This window comes from Mauremys mutica, chromosome 17 (genome assembly GCF_020497125.1).
Source record: "Mauremys mutica isolate MM-2020 ecotype Southern chromosome 17, ASM2049712v1, whole genome shotgun sequence".
Classification (NCBI taxonomy): domain Eukaryota; kingdom Metazoa; phylum Chordata; order Testudines; family Geoemydidae; genus Mauremys; species Mauremys mutica.
This window is the reverse complement of record NC_059088.1, coordinates 24724912-24752795: the sequence shown is the minus strand read 5'-3', so window position 1 is coordinate 24752795 and position 27884 is coordinate 24724912. Positions and strand designations below refer to the sequence as shown.

The 27884-nt window shown below is 54.9% G+C and overlaps 1 protein-coding gene across 2 annotated transcripts; it reads left to right on the top strand.

Annotated features, from left to right (window-relative positions):
* Positions 1–812: 812 nt before the first annotated feature.
* On the top strand, positions 813–25336 carry ANKRD35 (ankyrin repeat domain 35). Of its 2 annotated transcripts, none has more exons than XM_044990903.1 (14): positions 813–943; positions 5750–5880; positions 7347–7435; positions 7895–7959; positions 9880–9937; positions 11001–11071; positions 11281–11387; positions 11999–12183; positions 13545–13582; positions 14338–16716; positions 18612–18701; positions 19200–19265; positions 20138–20246; positions 23770–25336. In XM_044990903.1, the coding sequence occupies exons 1-13, from the start codon at positions 905–907 to the stop codon at positions 20198–20200; spliced, it is 3381 nt and encodes a 1126-aa protein (XP_044846838.1). In that variant the 5' UTR covers positions 813–904; the 3' UTR covers positions 20201–20246; positions 23770–25336. The 2 variants fall into 2 exon arrangements, with proteins under 2 accessions (XP_044846838.1, XP_044846837.1); XM_044990902.1 differs by having other exon boundaries at positions 23731–25336.
* Positions 25337–27884: the final 2548 nt, after the last annotated feature.

Here is a 27884-nt window from a genome sequence, read left to right as displayed (position 1 = left end):
TTGGTTTCCCAATCTACCCGTCTTCCTCTTGCGTGGGGGTGCTGCCCTCTGCTGGTGGATTATTTCATGAGCCAGGCTCCTGGCCCGGCCCGGAAATTGACTCAGTTTCCCGAACAGTTTCAGTTTAGATGAATCGGCTTGTTCCCAAAAAACTCCCAACCAGGGCTAGTGCGTCAAGGGGGAATGGGTGTATGCCTGTGTGTGCGAGTGTATCTCGGGGTACAAGCTGCACGGAGCCCATATGTTTTGGGTGTCTAACAATGCCATGTCTGATCTCTACAGAGCCCACCAGGCCTCCTCTGTGATGTCCAAGCAGGTCAAACAGGGGCAGGGGACTTGACTGGCTTGGAAGTTTGATCTGTGTCCTCTCGTGTGTTGTTCCCCTGCTCATCGTCCGTGCGGCCTCTGCTTAACGAAGAATGCGAACCCTGGTCCCGGTGCCGCCGTCGGACCCTGACGCTAACCGGCGTCTCTAATGGCGCCGAGGCTGCAGTTGCTTCTGGGGGCATGGCAGGAAACGTCTCTCCTTTTAAACCCGGGAACGAACACTCTCGGAGATCAGATCTCGGGCAAGCCCGGGCTGGGCCTGAGCCATCAGCAGGTGCGCGGGAGGCGGCGAGGGGAGGGACAGGCTGGCCCTCCAGGCAGAAGGATTAGCTTCCAACGCTCCCCAGACGCAGCACGCCTCCTCCCTTTGACAGCAATTACCAGCTCGGCAGCCGGCGCTGAGTCCCTCTGGGGCGCTGGTCCTCGCCCGGCCCTCCTCCACGCCGGGGACCCCGGCCCGCTCTCGCGGGCCCCCGTCCTGAGAAGCCAGGGGTGCGGCTTGGGGATGGTGTGAGCCCGGCGCTCGCCCTGGTGCTGGTGGGTTTCTCGACCGCCCTGGCGCGGGACGGCGGGCACCATGAAGAAGATGTTCTCCTGTTCCACCTCGCAGGTCGCGGTGAGTCTGATCCTCCCCTTGCCCTGAGCTGGCCGGCGTGCGGGGCTGCGAGCCCAGTGGAGGGGTCATTGCACTAAGACAGGAACGTTACCGTGTGCTGCAGAAGAGCCCTGTGCCACAGTCGTCTACGGGCGTTGTGCCCACAGTACTCCCGTGGGAATAGCCCCGTGCCTACGCTGCCCTCCTCGGCACTCGCCCCATACAGTGCGTATGCTATTGTACAGGTTCTCCCAGGGACCGCCGCACCCGCCAGCTGTTAAGGGTTCTGCCCCCCGTGCTGCCCCCCATGTTGCTAAGCAGGCAGGGGGGCTCAGCTCGCTGGGAGGAGGGGGCTCCCGGGGTGGCCAAAGACCGGGAGCCCCTGCGCTAGCCTCTGACCATAGCCCCCTGCTGCCGTATGGGGTGGGAACCGCGCCGTGCTCTCCCCTATAGGACTGGCCCGCGCCGGCAGCATCTTACGGAGCTAGCCCTTGCGGAGGGCATTTCACAGCCCGGCCCTTCTGCCCCTGGACTGCAGGGCAAGGCTCCTCCAGGCTGGGGCTGACTCTGCGGCCGCTGTTTGGGGGCGGGGGTGATGGGAGAGGAAGGACTGTCCAATGGTCAGAGCGCTAGCTTGGTCCCACGTCCATTCGCAGCTCTGCTCCGGACCCCTGCTGTGGCCTTGGCCAGCATCTGAGGGTTCAGAGCAGCCAGCAGGGGCGGTGCCCCCGAAAGCAAGAGCTCAGAGTAGCTAGTGAGGCCCTCGGAGCCTGTCCCCCTTTTGCTTAGGGGGCCACCGGGAAGCAAATCAAACCAGAAATCTCTCTGCACGGAGCCTCTCTCCCTTTGTTCGCTGTCGCCCCCAAGCCGCGGCCCCTCCTGCCCATGGGGTGAATGCCATGCAGTTCCCAGCCTGTCTCCGCTCTGCATCGCACGCAGCGATCTGGGTTTGGCAACGGGAGCCTGGGGAGGCAGCATCCGGGCCTGACAAACCGGAATGGCGGAGTGGGTTAATTACTCAGGCAGCCAGGGGCTGTTGCATCTCCAGGGTGTTCCCGGGCTTGGTACAGAAGCCAGGGGCCAGCCCCGGGGGGGGGGACGGGGGACGTGAAGCTGTAAAGAGCCCGTTGGGGGCTCAGTGTTCTCTGCCCCCCACCCTCGGCAGAAGTTACCCCAACACCTTTGTCTTGTGGCTCCTGTACCCAGCAGTGCAATGAGGCACTGCAGGGTCCGCCGGGGATCTCCAGTCACTTGCCTGTTAATAGGTATTGGGTGCTGCACATCTGTATCAGGGACAGATGTGTTGGTCCTCTGGTCCCACATCTTTAATACACTCCATAATAGCAAATAACCAATTAATAATCATTTCCTTTCATATCATCCTGAAGGATCCCAAACTTCTTTTCAGATAGGTATAGTGTAATGATCCCTCATATGCACATGTTTGCCCTCTGCTGGTTGGAATTGGAACTGTGTGTCATGGACCCTATACTGCCAAAAAGTTAAGGGATATTCTCCTTCACCTAAAGTGGTAGGGGGCTGGGCCTGGGAGTGGGAGAATCTGAGTTCTAGTCCTGTTTTTGCTGTGAAGATCCAAGTGGAAAGGATTGTTTACAGTTAATTAGTGTAGGCCCAGTTTACCAAACGCCACGTTAATAGAAGGTGGGTGATAATAATTTGCACGTCTATGGCATCGTTAATTGGAGCACCTCAAAGTTCTCTACAACCACGCATTAGGGTGTGACTGTAGGGGGTAGGGAAGCATTATTGTCTTCATTTTCCAGAGAGGGAAACTGAGGAACAAAGCAGTGAAGTGATGAGTAAGTGGATGTGGTAGGCATGGTCCTGATGTCCAATGTTATGTGCTAAACACGTCACAACCAGAGAGTCCTGCTCTAACCATTAGGCAACGCTTCTTTCAAGACCTGGGAATGGAACCCAGGAGTCCTGTTCCCACTCTAACCATTGGATCACACTCCCGCCAAGGTATGGAACCACTAGACCTCATTCATGTGCCCAGCAAAACAAGCGAACAATTGCTTGGCTTCTCTTGACTGTCAAGAGACAAGGTGGGGAAGGTAATATATTTTACCTTGTTTCACTAATATCCTGGGACCCACAGGGTCCAATTACAGTGCATGCAAGGCACAAAGAGAGCAGGTAACTAGACCCCGTTCCCCGCTCGTACACTCTAACCGGGCATCCCACCACGTGGTGATTTTCCCACTGCAGCCCTCATCTGGGCTATGGGGTAATTAGGATTTGAGCAATCATGGGGTGTGTTGTCCTTGTGTAATAATACACACACACACACATGCTCAAGGTGTGTAGGCGGGTGTGGAATGTTAATCACCAACTACCCAACGCTCAGGCTTTGTGGGTCCATTAATACTCCATGCTTGTGCAATGATTAGGGCACGAAAGACCCAGGGTTCAGTCCCGGCTCTGCCACACACGCCCTATGTGACTTGGGCAAGTCAATAAGTCTTTGTGCCTCAGTTTCCCCTCCCTGCCTCATCCGGGGTGGGTATGAGGATAAATGTATTAAATACTGCGAAGTGCTCAGATACTGTGGTGGTGTGAGCCAGATGAGTACATCAGACAGACAGATTCTGATAGTTTAAAAAAAAAACAGACTTGGAGCCAAATTGAAGCCCCCGTGTAAACAGATGCAACTCCAATGGATTTGCCCCCGTCTGCTCTCCCATGGCGTAATTTATCCCTGTGTTTTCATCCCCCCCAGGCCAAAGTTGTCTGTGAGGGAGTTAAGTAGATGGAGAAACTGAGACACAAAGCATGGAAAGGACTTGCCCAAGACCACAGATGACGATAAAAAAAAAATCTAGCTCTTCTATAGCAGCTTTTCATCCATAGATCTTAAAGCCCTTTTACAAAGGAAGGCGAGTATCGTTGTCACATTTCACCCAATGTGGAAACTGAGGCAGGGAGCATCTGGTTCTCGCTGCTGAGCTCAGCCCGTTAGACTGCACTTGTTTCTCTATCTTATGTCTTGAATGATATACAATTCTGGACTGATTAAGACGACTCACTGCATTTGGTCTTTTGATCTGATCCTTCTCTCTCTTATTTTAATACTCATTTGGGCAATTCCTGTGTTAATTAATACACCAGAACGTCTTGTGTCATGTCTCTTTAGCAGCTGGTTAAACACCCGCTTAACCACTCAGCACTCGCTAAACCCGGGTGTAATGCTGACCTGATTCTACAGCTGCCATTGCCTTTTCCTGCCATGAAGATGTCCTGCAGCTTTCCTGATTACGCATGTCTCAAATAAGAAACATGACATTTAACCAGAGGGGCCAGCTATTACCGCTAGGGCTCTACCACATTCATGGTCCGTTTTAGTCAATTTCACAGTCATAGGAACTTAAAAATCATAAATGTCATGATTTCAGATCTTTAACTCTGAAATTTCAGGGTGTTGCCACTGTAGGGGTCCTGAGCCAAAAGGGTGTTGTGTGTGTGGGGGGGCGGGTTACAAGGTTATTGTAGGGGCATCAAGGTATTGCCGCTCTCACTTCTGCGCTGCTGCTGGCGGTGGCGCTGCCTTCAGAGCGGGGCAGCCGGAGAGCGGCGGCTGCAGGCCTGGAGCCCAGCTCTGAAGGCAGAGCCGCCGCCAGCAGCAGGGCAGAAGTAAGGATGGCCTGGTATGGCATTGCCACCCTTACTTCTGCGCTGCTGCCTTCAGAGCTGGGCCCTCAGTCAGCAGCCGCCGCTCTCCGGCCGTCCAGCTCTGAAGGCAGCAGTGCAGAAGTAAGGGAGGCACGGGACGGTATTGTCACCCTTCTGCGCTGCTGCTGGCGGATCGCTGCCTTCAGAGCCGGGCGCCTGGCCAGCAGCTGCTGCTCTCCGACCACCCAACTCTGGAGGCAGCGCAGACGTAAGGGTGGCAATACCATGGCCCCTCTACAATAACCTTGCAACACCCCCATGACCCTTTTTTGCATCGGGACCCCCAGTTTGAGAGACACTTGTTTCTCCCCATGAAATCTGTATAGTGTAAGGTAAAAGAACACAAAACACCAGATTTCACGGGGGAGTCCAGATTTCAAGGACCGTGATGCGTTTTTCACGGCCACAAATTTGGTCGGGCCCTAATTATCGCTAATAAACCCCTAGGGAATGGCACTCCTGATGACAAGCATGCAGCTATAAATAGGCAATTGGCAATCCTTAGCTGAAAGGTGGTGTGTATTGTAAAGGCACCATGTTTTCTTTGTGCATCACATGCACCGGAATAATAGCTAGTGTCTTGAGAGCCAATGAACTGTCACTCTCCTCTGTGTTATTCGCTGCCTTAGGGAGAGCAGGAAACTGAGGCACAAAGGAAGAGGTGGGTTAGTCCCAGGTTACAGAGGGCTCGGCTTTTGTAGAAACTGGCCTGGACACTCCTCACATATTTGTGGTTTGCTTTAGATTAATCTCTAAGGAAAGCCACAGAGGGTTGGGGGAGTGTCCGGACGAGTCTTCACAAGCTTGGTGATGCCCTCGAGTTAATTTGCAGTCAACTCACTGGAGGGAAAAGCTCCAGTGTAGACGTACTCAGGGAGTAGGTAATAACAGTGGGTTTAGAACTCAGGCCACCTTGCTCCCAGTCTTTGCTCAGCCATTCTGCATGCGGAGGTGGGGGCTGCCCTGGCTTGTAGGGTGAGTCACCGGCAGCTACGGGATTAGAACTCAGGACTCCTGGCTCCCAGGCCTGTGCTTAGCCCATAGGACGGAGCCCTAGCTCTGTTTGGCCACGCGGCCCTGTCTCCTCCAGCCCTGCCCGTTCTCACTTTCTCTATGACGCTCTCTTCGAATCAGGTCGAGAGCTGGAACAAACACGACCAGAAGCTTTTTGAAGCCGTCGAGAAGGGGGACGTGGGCCGAGTTTCCGTCCTGGCTTCCAGAAAGACCGCGAGACCCACCAAGCTCAATGCCCTGGGCCAATCTGCGTACGTAAGTTTTCTTGGCCTCTTCCCTCCCACTAACCCAGCTGTTTTTCTGTTTCTAACCGTACCCCGAAGGCCGGTGCTCAGGTGGTTAATTCCCACCAAGCCAGGACAAAGCCCAGCTCCCTTCCAATCACATCTCCCGACCTATCAAGTGTCACTTTAAAATGGGGACATAGGATTTGCTTCATGCACCAGATCATAACACTGGCCTATCGGGCCAAACATCCCTCCCACCCCCATCTTCCTATTCCAGCCCAACCATTGGCCAATCCAGTCCAGCATCCCCACCTCCTGCCATAGCACACCTGCCCGTTGACAAGTGGGGTGGTCTTGTGGCCAAGGCATTGGGCTGGGACTCAGGAGACATGGCCCTGCCATTGACCTTGGGCAAGACATGGCTACTCTCCGTGCCTCGGTTTCCCCTCCTGTAAAATGGGAGAACAATCCTTTCTCCCACCCTTTGTCTGGTCTATTTAGAGTCTAAGCTCTTCAGGGCAGGGACTCTCACTCTGTGTCTACACAGCAACCAGCACCTTGGGACCCTGATCTCAGCTGGGGCTTCAAGTTGCTTCTGGATTTTAAAAAGAGGAAGAATAACTAGAGCATGAGGTCTGGTTTCCCTCCCTCCTACTGTACCAGAGCAAAGCTTTGATCTCATTTAGCCAGCTGTCTCCAGCCCAGACCATTGGTCCAGCTATTCCTGGATCCTGCCCCTAACAGAGATCACCGCCTGATACGTTGAAGGCCCGGGGTAGCGGGTGGGGAACAAAATCCCCATAATGCGTCTGGCTAATTGTGTGATGCAGCACATGGTAGCGGACCGTTCCTGAGCCGCTGGTGCCCTGAACCACAGGACTTGACTGTCCCTATCTTACAGCACATGCCCGCAGATGTTATCTCCCATTAACCTGAGCAATGTGCTGCAGTACCGGACGGCACTGCCGGTTGTGCAGCTGGTGCTGGTTGGCAGCGCATCAAATGATGAGCAGCATTATGATGAGTAACCCCTTCACCCAGCAAAGGCTGCATAGACATGGCTGCCACTGGTGCCATAGGTACTAACTAGATCTAGGAATAGAACCCAGGAGTCCGGGTGCCCTGTTCCCTGCTTTGACCACTTGCTTACGCTCCGCTTCGACCTGGCTCCTCATTCCTGGTCTAATCAAAATAGCTCGCGCTTCCCTGCCAGGAATAGAACCCAGGAGTCCTGTTCCCTGCTCTAACCAACTAGATCCCACCCCCTTCCCAGAGGTTGGACTACAACCCAAGAGTCCTGGCTTTTTTACCCCTGATCTAAGTATTAGACACATCAGGGATTCTCCCACAAGCCTCTCTAGGAAGCCAGCTGGAGCTTCTCTCGGACAATGATTTTAGGGTGGAACGTTCGCGGCTCCCCAAGAATGTGGCTCGCTGGGTGAGTTTCTCGCTGTGCCCGCAATGAGTCCTGGCTCTCCGCCTCTTTGCAGGTTCCATCTGGCAGCTTCCAAAGGGCTCACCGAATGCCTGACCATCCTGCTGTCGCATGGGGCGGAAGTCAATGAGAAGAATGATGACGGTACGGGTAGGGATTTCCCTGGCTCAGCAGAGGAGCAGAGTGCAGGACTGGCCTGGACTGATGCTCCACCTAGGCCAGTGTTTCCCAAACTTGGGATGCCGCTTGTGTAGGGAAAGCCCCTGGCAGGCCGGGCCGGTTTGTTTACCTGCCCCGTCGACAGGTTCGGCCGATCGCGACTCCCACTGGCCACAGTTCGCTGCTCCAGGCCACTGCAGACCCTGGCTCTGCCCCAGGCGTGTCCTGAACCTGCCTGCCACAGTCAGGATCTGTTACTGGGCACCAGGCATGTTGAGCCCGGAGATGAGTCCAGGGGCTGATCGGCCTCCCACCCCCTCCCTGGGAGAGATTAAGCTGTTTTCACCCCTGCTCCATGCACCCACAGTGAGACTCCCCAGCTCCGGGCAGTGCTTAGCTTTCTGTTCCCGAGACGTGATGCTCTCCCTTTGCTCTGCTCCCCAGGCAGCACGGCGTTGCACCTGGCCACCATCGCCTGCCAGCCCCAGTGCGTGAAGGTTCTGCTGCAGGTAAAAATGGCAAATAGCCCTCCCGGCCCCCATGCTCTGGGCGGGGCACTGGGGTGTTCCCCGCTGGGGTCTCAAGCCATCAGCTGGACAGCCACAGGGTCCATCTGATTTCCTTACAGACTCGCTTCACATTCACTGACCGGGTCTGTAGGAGGCTGCAGCGGGGTCTGCTGGTTGGATCAGTGGCCAGAACCTCTTGGGTTCTCCTCTGAGAAAAGATGGGCTATCCGGTCTATGGGTCTAGTGGTTAGAGCAGAGTGGGGACTGGGAATCAGGATGCCTGAGTTCTATTCCCGGCTTTGGGAAGGGAGTGCCTGTCTAGTGGTTAGAGCAGCGGGGACTGGGAATCAGGACGCCTGGGTTCTATTCCCAACTTTGGGAAGGGAGTGCCTGTCTAGCGGTTAGAGCTGGGGGGGCGGGGGAATGGGAGTTAAGGGCCTGGGTTCTATTCTTAGTCTGGGTGACTTGTGGAGAGTCCCTTCCACCACTCCGTGCCTCAGTTTCCCCAACTGTGAAATGAGACTGATAGACCCTCTCCTTCCATTCGACAAATGAAGATCGTGAGAGGGCTGTGCCTGTGATTCGCAAGCGGCACATTGGGAGCTTGATGATCCAAACCAGGTGGAATTCAAGCTAAACTGGGCCGGGATCAGCTGAGAATGCACAGCCCTGAGCCGCCTTGTGCATTTCAGGGACGAAATGAGACCTGAAGCTGGACGTAGGGGTGGGGGGATTCTCTGTAGAGAAACTGGGTCCCTAACTTGGATTTCTGGGAGCACTGGTGGAGCTGCAAACCATGGAGGTTCCCCTAGATCTAATCACATTTGCTAGCGGGGGTGGAAAATGGAGGGTCCCCTTCAGAGCCCGGCCTGCACAGGTGCAATTTCTACTCTCCGTTACCCCGCTGTTGATCCGGAGTAACCCCAGATGTAGTGGGAGCTGTTCTGCATTTCCCCCCGCAAAACCAGAGATCAGACGCTGGGCCCCAGACTCCTCCTGGCTCTGTGGGTGGCATCCGTGCCCTAGCCCAGCCCAGCAGTGGCCGTGCCCCATCTCCTTGCATTTGAGCTGCTCAGGGGCTAATCGGTTCCCTCCGGCGTGGCAAGGTGTGGCCAGGGAGTTTCAGTCTAGAGGTGACAGGGTAGCAGTGGGCGAGACAGAAATGTAACAGGCGTGTCTCTTAGCTCAGGGCAGTGAGCAAATTCCTGCTTGACGACTTAATGTGTTGGCTGTTTGGCCTGTGAGCAGGCAGCAAAACCCCTCGAGATGAACGGACGCCTTGGGATCCTCTGAGAGAAGGTGCTGGGGAGACGCGGGCAGTTGTTCCTGAATTAAGCCCTTGTCTGCCTGGATAACTAGCCCCACTTTACCGCTGGGGAAGTGGAGGCTGCCGGACAGGTGGGGTTTGGCTCACCTGAGGTTCTGCAGTGAGTCAGTGCTGGAGATGGGGAAACGAGATCTCCTGTCTTCCCAGATATATGCTGGGCAGCACTGCGGGGCCTCCATTGTGCTCGGGGCTGTACAAACACAGCCAGAGACTGTCCCGACCCCAACAAACTGGGAGGCTAAACAAAGCCAGAGGAATGGTCGTTATCCCCATTTTACAGATGGGGAAACTGAGGCAGAGATTATTTTTTTTAAAGTGACTTGCCTCAGGGTCACGCTGGGAGTCCGTGGCAGCCTTGGGGCTAGAGTTTAGGTGTCTGGGGCATCGTCTGTCCTGGATACCTGGAAGCCGTGCTTGGCTCACCCCAGGGTGAGGGTTCCTGCTGTCCCACGTCGGCTGGGCCATGTCTCGCTCTGCGGCAGGAGGTGGGTCTGCGGCTCTGTGCTCTAGCCACCCCCCCGGCCCATTGGTGCGGGGGGAGGGAGGTGGCCATTCTCACGCGCTGCCCTCACGACCACGTTTGTTCCTCGCAGCACGGTGCCAACGAGGACTGCGTGGATGGGGAGAACCGCACCCCCCTACACTGGGCCGGTGAGTCAGTTCCGGGCGGCGCAGGCTGTCGGGCAAGGGGAAAGGCTGAGCCCCGTCCGACACGCGCGTCACGGCAGATCTGCTAATGGGGCTGAGGGGTGAGGGGCTCAGAGCCAGGTTGATCAGCCTGGGGAGGCTGAGCCTGGGCTCCTGGAGACAGCTGGTGGGGGCTGGCTGGGGCCCCATCTCCCAGCAGGGAGATCTGACGAATTCCCTCCCATCACGGTTGTCTTGCTGCCGTGCTAGAGAGACAAACACGAGTCAGGTCTCCCATGGGCGTCCCTAGAGTCTTCTCTCTCTAGCCCTCACCATCCCCATACGTGTCTGTCTGTCTATCGCCGTGCAAACCTGCCTGCCTGTCTGTCCCCTGACGTACCTCTGTCCACCTCTCGCTCCATCCCCAGACATGGGTCTGTCTGTCCGTCCATCAGCAGGGATGGGATGCTGACAATGCGCAGTGCCTGCGCATGTCCACTGGGTGTCGCCGTTGCTTAGGTGACAGCCAGCCAGGGGCCATATGGACCTCAAAAAGGCTGATTTGAGAGTGGGCGAAATATACCAGTCCCTACAAGCCGCCCGAGTCCCTAGGCTATTGCCCTGCAGGGATAGCGGGCAGGGAGCCAGACTGCAGGAGCTGCATCAGGGCAGTGGATTGTGTTCCAGCCGTTCCCCCCACACCCACCTTCAAGGAGAGGACCCGAGCGACCAGAGATGTGCCCAGTCCCATCTAGTCTCTAGTCCACCTCTTTGGCCAATGCTGCCTGGCTTGGCCAGTCTAGCTGTAAATTTCCCATGGGAGATGCCCTAACAGATCTAGCTCCCTCCCTCCCCCTCCTGGGGGTTTAAACCCACGTGGGGAAATGACCCTGCTCGGGTCTCGCCTCGCCTGAAGAACCGCCCTGTGCAGAGAACAAGGCCCCAGCTGCAGGAGGTCTCGAGTGATGAAGGTCAGATTGAAGACTTCTTCCCTCACTGGCCCTTGAGAGAGGGGGTACCTGCAGCCGGGGCCTACGGGTGGTGTGTCCCTCGAGCACTGACCGCTCCTTTTCCTCCTGCCCTGCAGCCTCCTCGGGGTGTGCGTCCAGCGTCCTGCTCCTGTGCGACCAGGAGGCCTTCCTGGATGTCACCGATAACGTGAGTGTAAAACCCCCTTCGGGACAGGGCCCGGTGGAAGGACCCTCACGAGGGCTGAAACTCGCTCCCCATGTGGAGGGCACAGGCCAGGGGCCTCATAACCTTTGCAAGGTTCTCGGGGAGCCGGCTCCCGGCCGCTGGGTGCTGGGAAGCTGCGCTGGCTTTGGGTGGGGCTCCGCCACGCAAACCGCCTCTGCTGTACCTTCCAGAACGGACGCACGCCCCTGATGATAGCGGCCATGGGGAACCATCCCGCCATCTGCTGCCAGCTGCTCCAGAGAGGGGCCAGCGGCGACCTCACCGACAAGGACCAGAAGTGAGTCTTGCCTGGGCTCTGGGAATAAAAACAGCACTGGCACCGGGGGCATTGTCGGGGGGGGGGTTCCCCTGGGAAATGGGGGGGAGCAGTTCCCCAGAGGCATTATGGGTGTTCTCACCAGGGAACGGGGGGGGAGGAGGGCAGTTGTCCAGGGGAATTGTGGGCATTCTTGTCTCGTCTCACCCACTGTCCCCAGGTTTCACGAGGTGGCCCCCAAGGCCTTTCAGAACTTGTGGGCTGTGTGGGACAGCTGGCTCAGGGGGACTAGCCTGTTATTACAAGAGTCCCCTAAAATTTCTCAGCCTGGCCTGGGGGCCGGGACCACCCGAGACGGGGGTCATGACTGGGAGTCAGGCGCCTGCAGCCAGCCTGCCGTACCTGTATTACTACCTGGGGAGGGGTCAGGGCTAGACAATAATGGGGAGCCCCAGGTTGCCCCCCCCACCGTACAGGAAAGGTTAAAACCTGCTGCCCTAAATGGGAGCTGCTCCAGTGGGCCAGAGCAGAGAGGGCCACTTGAGGGGGATTATCCAGGTGGCCTGGCTGCAAAGGGTGTCCCTGGGGCTCCCCAGAACTGACCTGACGCCCCCTCACGCCCCCCCCCCCAGGACTGCTCTGATCCTGGCCTGCGAGAGCTGCAGTGTGGAGTCGGCCGAGTTGCTGCTGCGCAGCGGGGTGGACCTCAGCCTGGCGGACAGGACGGGCCATGACGCCCTGCACTACGCCCTGCAGTCCCAGAGCCGCCCGCTGAGGAGGCTGCTGCGCAGCGCCCTGAAGAAGAGGAAGAGAAGAGGTGAGGGGAAGGGGCTGCTGGTTTTGGGGTCAGGAAGGGATTGGGGGGTGGGGGAGGTTCACCTTCCTGTGCAGCATGGGGCACGGGTCCCTTGCTGGCTCGAACTAGAGTAACTGGCAGATCCTCGATCACTTGGAGTCTTTCCATCAAGATCGGACAACGTCAGTAACGCAGCCAGAGGTCAGGGGCCTGTCACAGGCGCTGGGGGCCAGGTTCTGTGGCCTGCCATGGGCAGGAGGATCTACAGGATCACGATGGTCCCTTCCAGCTGAACGTCTAGGAGTGGCTGAGCTATCCAAAAGGCAAGGCTGGCACAACCACCAGAGATTAATGCAAGAAGCTTGCTTGGGGTGGGACACGTTTCCCACTCTGGAGGATGCTCCTAAAGGACTTGGGGGACCCTCTGCTGAGAGCCATTGGTAACATGGCAACAGTTAGTTAGTAGGTAGCATTTTACTTCATTCCAAGATGCAGAAATGCCTCTGAAAGCAGCAAAAACTGTCGTCCCCCCTCGCCCCCAGCTTCCACCTCCAACTTTCCCTTTGTGCCTCTAATCGGCTCCTTTGGTTGGACTACACCCAGCCTCGCTTGGGCAGGATATTGGTTGCTTGGGGTTTTTTTTTAATACGTGTTTGTTTAGTTCATTTGCAAGGAGGTCTCCAGCCTCCGGCAGCTTCTCCAGATGGTTTTGATTTCTAAAAGCAATAATCGGGCTTGGCGGGACTTGGCGAAATGTAATATCCAGGGGACCTTGTCTTCGGCGTTCTGCTTGCTAGGCTTTCGTTTCCATGGCGACTGCCTTATGGATGACAGGCAGGGCCAGAGCCAAAAAATAAACCGCCGGAACGTTTCCAAAAGAATCTCAGCAAGTTTTGTCGAGGATAAGAAGAAAGCTTTGCACGTAGGGAGGAAATTCAGCCTCGTGACTAACGCACAGGACTGGGAATCGGGAGATCTGGCTCTGCTGCTGGGTGACGCTGGGCGAGTCACGTCCCCTCTCAGTGCCTCAGTTTACCCAATGGTGGTGTCCAGTGTTTTAAAGCCGGGGTCTGGAAGTTGGAACCCCCAGGTTCCAGTTCCACCTTTGGGGAGGAGTATTGCCTTGTAGTTAGAGCAGAGGGTGTTTTGTAGCTAGCTCTAGGATGGGAGTGTGCTCCCACGGTTGGAGTTGGGTTCTCCTGGGTTCTATTTCTGGCTTGGCTACAAATTTGCTGAGAGACCTTGGCCAGTCACAGCTGTTGTCATTGGGGATGATCCATTTCTCACCTTACTAGCTGAATTCCGAGGGCAATGCAATTCTCCACTCTGCGCTACGGAGAGCTTTAAAATTTCATTCAGTGCTTTTATTTTTCCCCTGGCAGAGCACGGACCCAGCCGTCAAACAGGAGCCACTGCACAGGTGAGGAGAACCCTTTCGGGGCCAGCCAGAGACAGCCTGGAGGTGTGTCAGGGCTTCTTGGCTGCGTTATGCATCGATAAACTCCGCAGTCCCTGGTTACTCACGGAGGATTGGGGAAAAGTTAGATTGGATCAGGGCGGCCGAGAAGCATCAGCCCTGATTGTGCTGCTGTTGCTAGGCCTGAATCCGAGAGCTTGATTTCCCAACGCCAACCCCTGGTGGTGTCTGTGCAAAACGGGTGCACAAAACCGCTCTTCTCGTCTGCTGGGGTTTTCTGCACTGGTGTAAATGATGGAGCGAGGGGCAGAACTGGGCCTTGTCCCCACCAATTTGGTTCAGCGAGAGCAGTGATTTTCAGTCCCAACCAGCCGAGGGGTAGATTAGAACTAGCCACCTAAGGTATATTGGGAAGGGAAAAGGTTCCACCTCCTAGTACCCATCCTCTTGGAGAGTCTCTGGCTGACTTTTGTCCTTGTTGTTTATAGGACAGTAGCACCTAAAGGTCCTCAATGTGCTAGGTGCTGCACATACCTAGAGGGCAGGGGGTTCCAAATTTGTGCTGGCACGACTCCATTTTAATAAAGTCTTTCCTGTTGGGATCCCGGACAATCTGGAGGCTGCCATTTTGAAGAGCAAAATGGCGTCTTCCGTGCAGCGTGACCTCACACCCACTGTACCTGTGAGGTCACACTGCGCGGAGGATGCCATTTTGTAGCACCGCTCCAATAAACTCATCTGTTCTGTGGTGGTTCCAGGTGACCGCCGAGCCACCGGAGCACAGCATCAGCAGCACAACTTTGCAGAGCGAGGGAGGCGGAGACACCGACGGGGATGAAGAGGATCTCGACGCCGAGGAGTGGAGGTGTCGGTACGAAGACGAGCAGACGAAGGTCCTGCAGCTGGAGGAGCAGCTGGTGATGAAGGCGAAGGAGTGTGATGCCCTGGCGGAGGGGTGCAAGGTGATGAAGGAGAGGATTTGGGAGCAGGTGCAGGAGATAAGCCAGCTGTTGCCGGAGAGGGCAGATGAGGGCAGGCGAGTGTTGAGCCGCCGGTACAGCCGGGACACCACGGAAGAGGACTATTACCTGAACCTTTTGGCTGAACAAGTGCAAGAGCTGAAGAAGAGACAGCAAGAGGCAGGGAGAGGAGGAAGCCAGAACGTAGCAGTGAAGGAAGAAAGGATACAGTGGCCGGGGGAGGAGGAAGAAGAGGAGAAGAGACACCATCAGGAGGAGTTGATGCGGCTCCAGGCCGAAGTGGCCACGGCACTGGAGGGGAAGGAGAGCGCGACGAAGAGGGTGGTGGAGATCGAAGGCCATCTGGAGAACATGAGGGCGGTAATCGCCGTCTACGAGGCCAAGAAGCGGGCCCACGGTGAGGCACTGGAGCAGCTGCAGGCTCGTGTCGCTGAGCTCGACGGCGACAACCAACGGCTACGTGGGCTGCTGGGAAAGCAGCAAGGAGAAAGCCAGAAGGCGGGAAGGCAGGAGGTGGATCAGAGAAGGCCCAGAGCCGCTCTCTGTGCTGAGCTAGGCCAGTTCCTGTCATGGATGAGGGAGGCGGCTGCCAGAGCACAGGAGGAGAAGGCCGCGGTCCTCGCTGAAAATGAGGCTCTGAAGAGGGAGGTAGAGGAGGCCCTCGGGGGCAAATTTCACCTCGAGTCGGTGCCATCAGAAGCCATCAGGAAGAGCATGGCCTCTTGGGAGAAGATGGTGATGGGCTTAGAACGTGCTCTGGCCAAGATGGATGAAGCCAACTCCAGCCTCCTGGAGAAAGCCAGGCCTCTTCAGGAAGCCATCTCAATCCCTCAGAGCAAGCAGGAGTCAGGGGTCTTGATAAACGGCATGGTGGCTTCCCAGCTCCAGGAGCTCAGAAATGGCCTGGAGCAGCATGAGGAGGAAAGCAATGTCTTTAGAGATGAGGCTGAGTCTCCACTGAGACAACCTCAATCCCTGGAGGAGCTGGAGAAGGGCAGGATGGAAAAGAACCAACTCCAAGATGGCCCCCATGGGCAACTCAGACCTAGGCTGAGGAATGATTCTGTGGAAACCAAGGGCCAGGCCAGGAGGAGAAGCTCTGACCTAGAGAAAGAGGTGTCGGACCTCAGACAGAACAATGGCAGCCTCATGAACGAGTTGGCCCAGCTGGGCCAGGAGAGGGAGAAGCTGCAGGATGAGCTCCAGCACCTCTGGCAGCACCAGAAGGAGGGGTCTCCCCAAGGAGAGGCGCAGGGCCTGGTGGAGGAGCTGAGGCAGAGAGTGGCCACCTTGTCCCGGGAGCTGTCAGCTGAGAAGGAAGAGACCAAGAAGCTGAGACTAAGGCTAGAGACTCAGAAGAGGGAGATGGTGGTGCTCAGGGACAGCTTCCTCAAGCAGATGATGGGAGAGGCCAACAGCGTGGGAAGCCAGAGCCTCAGCACCTGCATCTTGGAGGAGCTGCACTGGAAACTGGACAACCTGGTGAAGAAGCATAATGAGGCCCTGCAGCTGGTGTCGGAGATAGAAGAGGAGAGCCAGGTGCTCGGGGGCGACCAGGCTCCCGCCGTGCAGTGCGAGGCTATCGACGCCTCCGTGGAGGGCGAGAAAAGCCCTCAAAGCCACAGTGTCCAGGCCCTCGGTCAGGAAGCGTCCGAGACTTTGGAGATCGTTGGCGGAGAGCTGGTGCTTGAACCCTGGCGTTGGGTGAATGAGCTGGAGAGAGATCTGTGGGAGCTGAAGGAGGAGCTAGAGGCAGCTCAGGCCACCCTGGGCGGTGAAAGCCACGACGTGACCAAGCTGAAGCAGATGCTCGACCGACTGCCTGTGAAGGTGGCAGAGTTGTGCTCGGAGGAGGAGGAGACCCTGCGGATGCATGAGAAGGCCTGGAGCTCCCTGGCGCTCCAGACTCAGGCTCTGGAAGAGGAGCTGCGAGCCCTTCAGGAGAAGCATGAGGAGGTGAGGGGGAAGTCCGCCCAGCGAGAGGAGGCCCTGGTCGCAGAGAAACATAAGAACAAGGACCTGCTGGCCAAGATGGCGGAGCAGGAGAAGGAAGCAGGAGAGCTGAGGGGGAAGTTGGAGCAGCTGGAGAGAACCATCCAGAAGCTGAACAAGAAGGTGGAGGAGCTCTCCAGGACCTGCCAGGACAAAGAAGGGAAGGTAAGACCAAAGAGACCTCTGGAGCTGGCTAGAGACCTATTAATGTAGAAGAGCCTGACACAGCACCCATTGAACCAACAGAAAGACTCCCATTGACTTTGATGGTGGCTGAGATCTTCAGCTGGTGTAAATCAGGGTAGTTTCATTGCCTTCAGTGGAGCTACACCGACTTACACCAGCCAGCGATTTGGCCTATAGATTTAAGAGGAAAGGACAGAGGGTGGGGGGGTCTCCACATACTTCTCAGCGGGATCGCCTGCTTCCCTGGCACGACATCCCACAGCGAGTCCCTGGCCTTCCATGTCCAGCTTCCATGGGGTTTGCAGGTGTTGCTCCCAGGGCACAAATCAGCCTTGCGATGCTATTGGTTGAGATTTTCGAAGGGGTGGGTTAGATACCCAACGTGCCTGAATCCCATAGCCGGCTTGGAGGGTCTCACGCGCTGGTCCTTTAAATGTTCTGGTCTGGATGCGATGCTCAGGGTTCGATTGTTAGCTCACACTGGAACATTGTCCCATGACAGGGGGTTTGCACCCTTATTGAAAATACCAAGGGCCTGATTTTCAGTTGCCCATCAGTGTAAAAGACAGTACAACTGAGAATCAGGCCCTGCTGTGTTCTGCAGTATTGGTCCAAAGCACTAGAAGTGGAGAAGGGGGCAATCATGAGCTGGTATGTAGAGATGCCCAGAACAACCCATTTGCAGTGTGCACTCAAGTTTTCATTGATCCTACCAACCCCAGGAACAACCCTGCATTTTTTTGAGTGCCACACATTGGCACCATAGCTAATAACTATTTATCTGCATAGAGCCCTCTGATCACAAGCCTTAGCAATTTGGATCATCACTGTAAATGTTACAGGGTGTTCAGCAGAAACTGGCCTGAGACTCACCAGGTCAGTTTCACGAAGGAGCTCCTGACTCACCACCCTATGGGAACAGCTGTCAGTTGTTCCCGAACCAGGCTGGATTCAGAGCCCATGACTAGTGTCCCTAGCCTCTGTTTGTCAGAGGGTGGGGATGGACAGCAGGAGAGAGCTCACTTGATCATTACCTGTTAGGTTCACTCCCTCTGGGGCACCTGGCATTGACCACTGTCGGTAGACTGGATACTGGGCTGGATGGACCTCTGGTCTGACCCAGTACAGCCGTTCTTATGTTCTTACGTTATCCCAGCTCTAGTTCCCTGAATCACCCATTTAAAAATCAAAGAGGACCAGGAGCACAGTGTCAGGAGCTATAGGTAAAAAGGATTGAGGGTCAGAAACTGGCATCTCCCGTGGAATGGAAAATTCTGTAAAACGTTCAATTTGGAAGCATCAGGTTGTTTTGTTTCAATAACGTCAGAACATTTCATTTCAGTCCGATAAAGATATTTCATTTTGACTATCAGTCTGATTCACGTTGGCTTGACTTTCATATTAGATGAAAATATGATTGGATCAGATTGAATACCTATCGTACCTAAATATAGGATATTCATTTTCAGAATTTCATCTAAGAGAACAGTCTACATGAAATGAATTGACACACGTGTTGAAATGAAATGTCTTTACAGAAACTACACGTTTGTTTTGTTGTGCTAACGTCAAAAGTCAAAATGATTCAGATAGACTTTTTCCCCCGTAAAAAAAGTCAGCGAAATTGACGCGTTCCTGCAAACATTTCAGTTTTGACAAAGCTGCATTTTCCAACAGCAAGGGGTCTCGCTGGAATATTTTTGACCAGATCTACTTGGGGAAGGGGTTAGTTGCAACATCCTAGGGGCCAGTGGGTGTAAATTGGCCTAGCAACTTTGAAGCAGAGGGAAGAAAACTGATTTATGCCAGTGGAGGAGCAGGCTGTATGGAATCCAATCTGCGACGTGTTGATATTCTTTGTCATTGAACTGTAGATTAAAAAGCTGCTGAAGGAGACGGAGAAGCTTTCGGCAGAGATCCTGGCCCTCCGCAGCGAGAGTGCTCGTCTCCAGCTGCAGTTAGAGGTGAGTCGTGTGCTACCCTGCCTCTGTAGGAATGCTCTGAGCGCACGGTGTCTGCTTGCCAGGCCAGGTGATTGTGGGAGTTTTTACAGTGGGAGGTTCCAGTTCACCTAGGCAGTGCAGCATACTAATACCCAGCACAATAGTCATTCAGATTGCAAGTCTCGTCCATCCGCATTGCAGTCAGGGTGCCATTTATAGGTCTGAGAGGAGCGTGATCTAGTGGGTAGATGCTCTGGCCTGGGACTCAGGTGACTTGGCTCTGCCATTGACCTCCTATGTGACCTGGAGCAAGTCCCTCTCTGTGCCTCAGTTTCCCCTCTCACCCTTTGTCTATTTCATTTGTAAAGTGTTGGAGGTCGGGGCTTTTTCTTACCCTGTGCACATGCAGCTTCTGGCATAATGGGTCCCTGATCTCTTCTGGGGTGCTATCCTAATAGAAATACAAACCCCTGCTGGCAGATTGAAACTCACCAGCACTGTCCATTTTTGCTTTCCCAGGTTAAGGAAAAAAATCACCAGGAGATTGTTACTATCTACAGAACCCACCTGCTCAATGCAGCCCAGGTACAAACCTCAGACGGTCTGGGTTGTGTGGCTTCAGGTAGATTTCAATACATTTCTGCTCCTGCTGGTTCCCATAACCATTAGGTGATTCTCCGCAGGAGCTTAAAAGGTTCTCACTGAATTCTGCTGTAACTGGCTTGAGACTCAGAGCACTGAGGTACTGTAGGCTAGAACAGGGGGGACTGGGAGTCAGGATGCCTGAGAGTTCATCTCCGCTCTCAGAGGGGAGTGGTGTCTGGTGGTTAGAGTAGGGGGAGCTGGTAGAGAACTCCTGAGTTCTCATCTCGGCTCTGGGAGGCCATACGGTCTAGTGGGGTGAGTATAGTCCTGGGAGCCACTGGCTCTAAATCCCCATTCTGGGAGGGGAGTGGTTAGTGGTTAGAGCACTGGATTGGGAGTCCTGAGTCCTATTTCTGGCTCTGGACACGCCTCCAGCCATTTGGAGCGACCCGGCCCGCGTGGCGGGTCACAGGGCTCATCAGGAGGTGCCTCGCACAGCCAAGGGGCTAGATTTTCCCAAGCTTATGCCCGGGTGCAGAGTCCCCAGCACTGCACAGCAATGAGTAGGGACGTTGTAGCCCTGCAAGCCACAGATGTCTCTCTGCTGGGGGACCAGGGCTGCCTGAAAGCGGGCAGCGCTGGGCGTGGATGGGGCAGAGCCAGATGCAGATCTGACAGATCCTGGCAGCAGAGGCTCTGCCGGACAGGCCCGTATGGATGGACGCTGGAGCAGAAAGGAAAATTGTTTTCCCCCGGCAGACCTTCCCCCGCAGGGCTGGCGGTGGGGTGGGGAGGGCCAGACCATGGACACCAGTGTGTTACACAGCCAGAGCACAACACGCTGATCGGGGATGGGGTTTCTTCTGGCTCAGGGGTTCATGGATGAAGAAGTTCACTCGATGCTGCTCCGAATCCTGAGGGCGAAGGACGAATGAGCTTTGCCCTCCTCTTCCCGGGAACTAGGATCTGTCTTCTGTGCAAGTGAGTGTGTCTGTCCGTCTGTCTGTCTTTCTCCCCCCCACCCTTTGCTTCAGAGAAGGTGCAGCTCAGCCCGCTCTCATCGAATGTCCCCGTAAGGTCCCCATCACCGTGGCATCTGAGCTTCCGGGTGCTGCTTTCATACAAACCATCCAGCTGAAAGACTTTAAGCCACAGCTGGGATGCTCAGTGATCACTCAGCAGGTCGGGTGCTGGCAAGAGAGCTTCTGGCTGGGAAGCTCAGCCCTTAAAGGCACAGTCCTCAGTACAACAGCAGCACCCACCCCCCTACCTGCCCCAGCCTTGGAGCTGGCAACATTTGTGCAGCTCCAGGCCCTCTCCCCGTCACTGCTTGGGGGAGAGGGCGGTGACTGACGTTTATGGCGAGATACAAATCATTCGCAAATGAGCTCATTCAATCATCTGCGTTATAGGGTCACACATGGAGGTGTGCAAAACTTGGCAGCTCGGTGTCTGTGAATCCCTGATGGGGCAGTACCTTAAGGCCACCCCTCTCCCCAGCGTGGCCCTGCCCTGGGGATGAATCGTGGCCTTGGTCTCACGGAGGCAGTGTTTGTGGGGATCAATCCCAGCCTGGGATTGTGCCATAGATGTAGTGCTGTGAAAGGGCCACTAGATGGCGGGGTGGGGCTGTGCGGCTCAGCGGGGCATCATGGTCTTTGAAGCCCCCCAGTATTTCTCAGGGTCAGGGCCGTATGGGCCCTTTCACAGCTGGAGACCCGGCTTTGAACCGCAGGTGAGGCTGGCTAAGCATGAGCAGGCAGAGCCAGAATGCCATAGATGACCAGGCCTGTAGATAGGAAACAGGTGGAGCGAAGCACGAACTAACTGCTGGCACTGAACTGACCCCTTTGTAGGTGACATGTATATAGACATATGCTACTTCTGCTCCCTTCTGGATGGGCTCAGAACTGCTCACCTGTGTGTCATATAGTCTCTACTGCTAATCACTTGTGGAGATTCTCCTTTAGTTCAAGAGACAGGGGCTTTTGGAGCAGGAAGTTTCCAGGGATCTGAGACAGACAGGAACGGACACGTGCCACGTGATCTCTTCTAGAGCAGGTGCAGTCAGACAGGAAAGGGCCTGCAAGCAGCCTGAAGTATGAAGTGACGCTTCCATTCGGTACAAACCATCCCGTATAAGACAAGGCTGGATCAAAGCCTCGTGTTCTGTTTCTCTCTACTCACCTGGGCTCATCGCGGAGGCATCTCAGGCCCAGCTTCATCCCATGCCAATACTGAGCCCGGCACAGGGAGTGAGCGGGGGAAGCACTGTGCTTCCCTTATCCTGGAGCTACTTCAGGCATCCCTGAGATCTGCCTTAACATAGCGTTGCACCAACTGAGGGGAGTGGCCAAGCCACGCCGCTTCCTAGCCCCACTGCACCCGGGCTCCTACAGGGCCGGTGAACTCAGCCCTCTAAGCTGGTAGGTATTAGCCCAGAGGCTGTATGGCCCCTTTGCACTGGTGTAGCCAGCACAGAAGGGCCACTGCATACAGGTCCCACAGCTGGATGTAGCTACCCCAAGAGGAGGCTGGGGAAGAGGTTTTTCTCCCATTCCATGTGTGGCCCCTGGCTCCTCGCAGGGCCCTGATCAAGGGGCAGCTCTCGACAGGGCGGCTGAGTTCACAGCTGTGACACAGGGCGTGGGCTGAATCTGGGTACGTGCTGAGCCCTGGGTGGTGGGGGCAGGTCCGCGGGTACAGCTTGGTAGAAAGCTGGAAAGGCACAAGCCGAAGGCAGAGGTCTGGTTCCCAGTCACTCTTTTGTTGTGACTGGGGCCGGGACGGAGGGGATGAAGGTGGCTTGAAGTCCTCTTTCCACTGCCCACATTGTGGGGCTGTGCAAGGCTCTGGCTGTCCCCCAGTGTACATTAGAGCAGCCTCAGGGTTGCTCTAACTTACAGGCTGTTTTCCGTGGTCCCTGGGAGACGGAGAAGTAGCACATTGCTTTCCAGCCACACCCCTGATCTGCCATTGATCCCCCATAGCTGCCATCTAAACCCAAGATCCACCAGCTCATAGAGCCCTTATGCCAGCTCCATAGCAGCCAAGGAGGCCCCGCACAGGGTGGATTCTTGGGGCTGTTTTTGCCCTTTCTAAGGTCCCTTTGAGCTGTCCAAAGCAGCACAACGTGTACAAGAGCTGCAGCTCCTTCCTATCTCTTGCTCCGCGGAAGGGTGGCGACTGCAGCGTAGTTTGTTTGGCATGAAATTGATGCTCAGTGTCTCCCCCCTTTAAGCCCCCCAATAAAATCCCCACCATGAACGTGATGCGGGTTGGCCAGGCCGCAGAGACGTTCTGCAGCTGGAACAGACGCTGCAGCTGGCGGGCCGGCCACGCAGTGGGCGTGCGGTTTGGCACATCTGTTCTCGAGTTGAACTTTAAGCGTTTCCATATGAGAAATGTGATTTCCCCAGGGGAAGGGAGGGGCCCCGTCACCCGGGAGCGGCTGAGGCTATCGCTCATCCTCCATCCAGTGGGAGAGGAGCAGTGGGGGTTGCAGCTCAGCGGGCTGCAGATGGGGATGATTTTTATTTTTTTTTTAAAGTGACAGGGTGGCTTGTACGCAGGTGTCGTCTTCTGTGGCTATATTGCTTACCCCATCAGCATGCTCGAGCTCAGAAAGGGCCGGCCTTTGCTTCTCCAGGAAATCCCAGGGCGGCCCAGTCCGGGTGGCTCAGTGGGGGATGCTTACCCCTTTCCCCATCCTGGCCCTAGCGTAGCGCAAGGGGATGACCCGTCAAACCAAAGTAAACGCCTAAGGTAGATGCGGTTAACAGGGTTTAAGTGGGTGCACAGTAGGGGTGTGCACTGATTAATTGACATATCTAAATCAGTCAGGCTCATAGATTTAAAGCAAAAGGGATGGTATGATGGGAGAGCCTAATTTTGGCAATTCATTGATCTTTGACTACTAGCGGTAAATATGCCCAATGGTCTGTGATGGGATGTTAGATGGGGAGGGCTCTGAGTTACTACAGAGAATTCTTTCCTGGGAGCTGGCTGGTGAGTCTTGCCCACATGCTCAGGGTTTAGCTAATCGCCATATTTGGGGTCGGGAAGGAATTTTCCTCCAGGGCAGATTGGCAGAGGCCCTGGGGGGTTTTCACCTTCCTCTGCAGTGTGGGGCACGGGTCACTTGCTGGAGGATTCTCTGCACCTTGAGGTCTTTAAACCACAAGCCGAGGACTTCAGTAGCTCAGACATAGGTCAGGGGGTTGTTCCAGGAGTGGGTGAGATGTGCAGGAGGTCAGACGAGAAGATCATAATGGTCCCTTCTGACCTTAAAGTCTATGAGTCTATAATCTGCCGCACCCTTTCCTGTACAGACAGGGCCTTAGTCTCTCCCAGCACGCAGGCAGGTTTTGCTGCAATTGGTTTTGGCTGCAACTGACCTGGGTCCATGCAGAATGACCTGCCTGCAGAGGTGTGTCATTAAACTGAAATATCCATTTATTCCAAGGGCTGCAACATTTTCCAATGCCGGCTTCACTCCATTTAGGAACATTCCAGGTAACAACCAGGAGACTGGAGGGCCAAGGCCACACCTTTCCAGCAGCGAGGATAGCGCTCGAGGAACCAGCTGACGCATCACTGGGACCACGTCTGCCACCCCACCGAGCCAGAGACCCATCCTCCAAGGATGTCAACGCCAGATGATCACCTCTGCAATAGCTTTGGTGGTTTTTCCCCCTCCCAACCTGCCTCTTCCCGGTCTCCATGTGCTGCTGGCTGAGCACTGGGGCTTTATTTCAAATAGCCCCAGAGATTTGAAATCATTTACCTTTGAAAGATGGGCCGCGGGGCAAGCGTCGCTTGTAACAAACAAGGCGCTGCAGCTGCTAGACGCAGTGACTCGATCAGCCTCTCGCACGCCTGGATACAGGACTAGAACCTAGGCCGTTTTCCGCCACAGTCCCCACCCTCTACCACTTGCGCTAAAGGACAGCTCCCTTCCCTGCTTGTAGAGGTCGTTTCCTTATCTTCTCTGAGGGCACAGCCAGCTGAGAGCAACAGGAAAGCATGCACCGAGTAAACTCTACGTCAGCCTCCCTCTCGCTGCAACTGCAGACTGACGAGGCAGCCAAAGTGTTTGGACTTTGGTAGCACCTAGGAGCCCCCAGCGTGGAGCAGGATCCCAGGGTGCTAGGGGCTGTACAACCACAAAACAAAATGACGGTCAACCAGGGTTCCTTTTCCTGCCTCACCTTTCCACCACGGAGCTGTTTCTGTTCATCGGGTGAGCAAGGTAGTGGGGTTTGCCCTTCAGACCAGGTGGCTGCAGGAGCGAATCAGGCTGAGTTGGCCATCGGATACATTGCAGCAGTGCTGAACTCTCCAATTCAGAGGTGGGAGCAACTGAGACGTCCATCCTCGTTCTTTGCTTCCTGCTGGATCAGGACACAGTCTGATCCTGCTCCCATTGGAGTGAGTGGCCAAAATCCAATTGATTTCCAAGGCACGGGATCAGGCCTCTAAAAAGTAGACAGCTCCTTGGTGCGCCTCTCTTACATCAGAGGCTCTGGCTGGTTGGCTTTGCCCTTGCCTCGGTCCTGAGTCTGTTTGGCTGTGGAAAGAAAATGACCTGCTTCCAGATGTTTATTCTGGAACCAGGCTTTGGTGCAAGGCCAGATCCTTGTGGCTATCTGAGCAGTGCTGGGAGGAGCGGAGCACCGGGGGGAATGAAAGCGCTGAGATCAGCAAACAGAGGGAAGGGGTTTCCACTGAGCTAGGAGCTGAGATACTCTTGTGGGCCTAGAATTTTGTCACATGGTCTCAGCCTTGCCACCTGAAAAAGACACTAGCATAGGCAGTGTTGTCTAGTGGGTAGGGGACGCGACAGAAGACCTGGGTTCTAGTCTTGACCCTACTGCGTAGCCTTGGGCAAATCCATGTTGCTGCTCCGTGCCTCAGTTTCCCTTCCCAGACTTTGTCTATTTAGATTGTAAATTCTTGGGGCGGGGATTGTTTCTTAAGGTGTGTTTGTAGCGTGGCCGCCCTCCTCCGGATTGGGGCCCCAAGGTGCTGCTGTCATAGAAGTAACGAATGATGTGTCTTTTGTCACTCAGAAACCCATTAAATTGGAAGTTTGGAAACTCTTATTTTCTTCTCTTCTTCTGATGCTGGTTGTTTGTTTCCCCTGCGCTGCTGGGCTTCCATTCCACTTATCGTCAATTTCTCTGCCAGGGTTTGGGGAGAAGAGAAATGATCTGGGGGGCCTGACCAGTGCTGAGAGCGGAGGGCAGCTCCCACTACCCTGCCTGGCTTGGAGAAGCCCCACACCCACCCAACCTCCCCACAACTCCCCTCTCTGGCTTCCAGAAGCTGCATCCCTCTCCCAGATCGCCCTCCCCTCCTTGGCTTGGGAGGGCAGCACCGTCCCCTCACCCCCCTGCCTTTTCCCCTGCTTTGGCAACAGCTCCTCCTCTTTATTGCACTGCTGTGACCAGATCGATTTCAATTACAGCAGGGCCAGGGGGCCAGCGTAGACCAGGCTGCGCGGTATTACCATTGGAATTGCCACTGGAAGGCACCCAGACCGTTCATGGTCGCCCCCACCCCCTTGTGCAGTCATTTCCGTCGCCACACTAGGCCGAAAAGGGGACCGCGGGCAGCCAGCGAGAACCCTCTCGCGCTGGCTGAGGTGGTGAGGGCTTGGCAAGATAGGTCTTTGCCATCTCCCATGCTATTGACTGCCTGACTTTTGCATTGCAAGGGGGTCCCAGACACTCACCCCCTCCCAGACGTGCTCTCACCCCCTTAAACCACACCACATTAGCAGGAAATGGCCGGGGGAGTGGTGTGTGAAGGGGGAGGCATGTTGTGCAATAGCTTTGAAGTGTTAGGCACGCCCATGATCATGCCACAACCTCCCCGGTGCTGCTCATCTTCCTTCAGCTTTAATGCTTTGCGCTGGATCTACTTCCGTACCAGAAGAGATGCAAGAAGCTACTATTCTGCCTACCCAGGTGCCCTCCTTAATCTGATTGCCTCATGATCGCTGGTAGCTTTTTATCCTCACGCCACCCCCTTGTGACATAAGGGGAGTTTTATCCCCATTTTAGTACAGGAAAGGGCACTGAACAGATCAAGCAACTTGCTCAGGGTCACACAAGGAGTCGGTGGCAGAGCCACGAACTCAGCCCAGGTCTCCTGAATCCACATTCTGTACTGTATCCACTAGATCGTCCTTCTTACCAAACACAATCAATTGCATATATTCATAAGCTCCTTCCACAGCAGTCATAGAATCATAGGACTGGAAGGGATCGTGAGAGGTCATCTAGTCCAGTTCCCTGCACTCGTGGCAGGACTAAGTATTATCTAGACCATCCCTGACCAGTGTTTGTTTAACCTGTTCTTAAAAATCTCCAGTGACAGAGATTCTACAACCTCCCTAAGCAATTTATTCCAGTGCTTAACCACCCTGACAGTTAGGAAATTTTTCCTAATGGCCAACCTAAACTGCTCTTGCTGCAATTTAAGCCCATTGCTTCTTGTCCTGTCCTCAGAGGCTAAGGAGAACAATTCTTCTCCTCCCTCCTTGTAACAACCTTTTATGTATTTCAAAACTGTTATCATGTCCCCTCAGTCTTCTCTTCTCCACACTAAACAAACCCAATTTTTTCAATCTTCCCTCATAGCTCATGTTTTCTAGATCTTTAATCATTTTTGTTGCTCTTCTCTGGACTCTCTCCAATTTGCCCACATCCTTCCTGCAATGTGGTGCCCAGAATTGGACACAATAGTCCAGTTGAGGCCTAATCAGAGCAGAGTAGAGCAGAAGAATGACTTCTCGTGTCTTGCTTACAACACTCCTGTTAATACATCCCAGAATTCAGTGTTGCCAGCACCAAGCAAAAGTTATGATCACCCCCCCTCCCCAAAATCACGAGATTGGCTTCAAAACCATGAGATTAAAAAAAAAAATTAGTGGTGCTTTGTAGTCACCTTCTGGATTTTGTGCCTCTGGGGTTCACACTTTCAAGATCATCTCTGCAGCTGTGAGGGCTCAGAGCTTGCTTTAAGAAAAATATTCTCTCCTAATCACTTCCCTCCAGGAGTTGGGGCTTTAAGTAAAACACCAAATATTGTGAGACTTTGTGATCATATCATGAGAGCTAACGGCCCTGCAACTACCCAACTCACTGCTCATCAGAAAATAGTCCTGGTGTTCGAGCCAACTCACATGGCCAACGGTCATGGGCATTTGCTGACCAGGAAGGAAGTTGGCTTGCTTTGCACAACCTTCCTGAGCATGAGTTTCTTTAACAGTACCCAAGACTCTGTGTGTGCGTGTGCGTGTGTGCGCGCGCAGGGAATGGAGTAGTTTTATTCTGTTCACCTGCTCTCTTCTTTTAGCAGAAACAGCTCAAATTCAAGATGAGAAGCAGTATGTTCTGCTGGAACTGGCACTGGGCTGGGAATCAGGAGACCTCGGATATAGTCTTGGCTATCACTGCTTTGCTAAGTGACCTAGGGCAAGTCACTTCCCCTCTCCATTTCCATCCTGGCTATTTAGACAAGGGCATGGACTAGCTCTTACTCCATGTATTGAAAACTCTCCTTTGCCAGGATGCAGACACAAAACTTGGCGACAGTTAGGCAGCTGACATG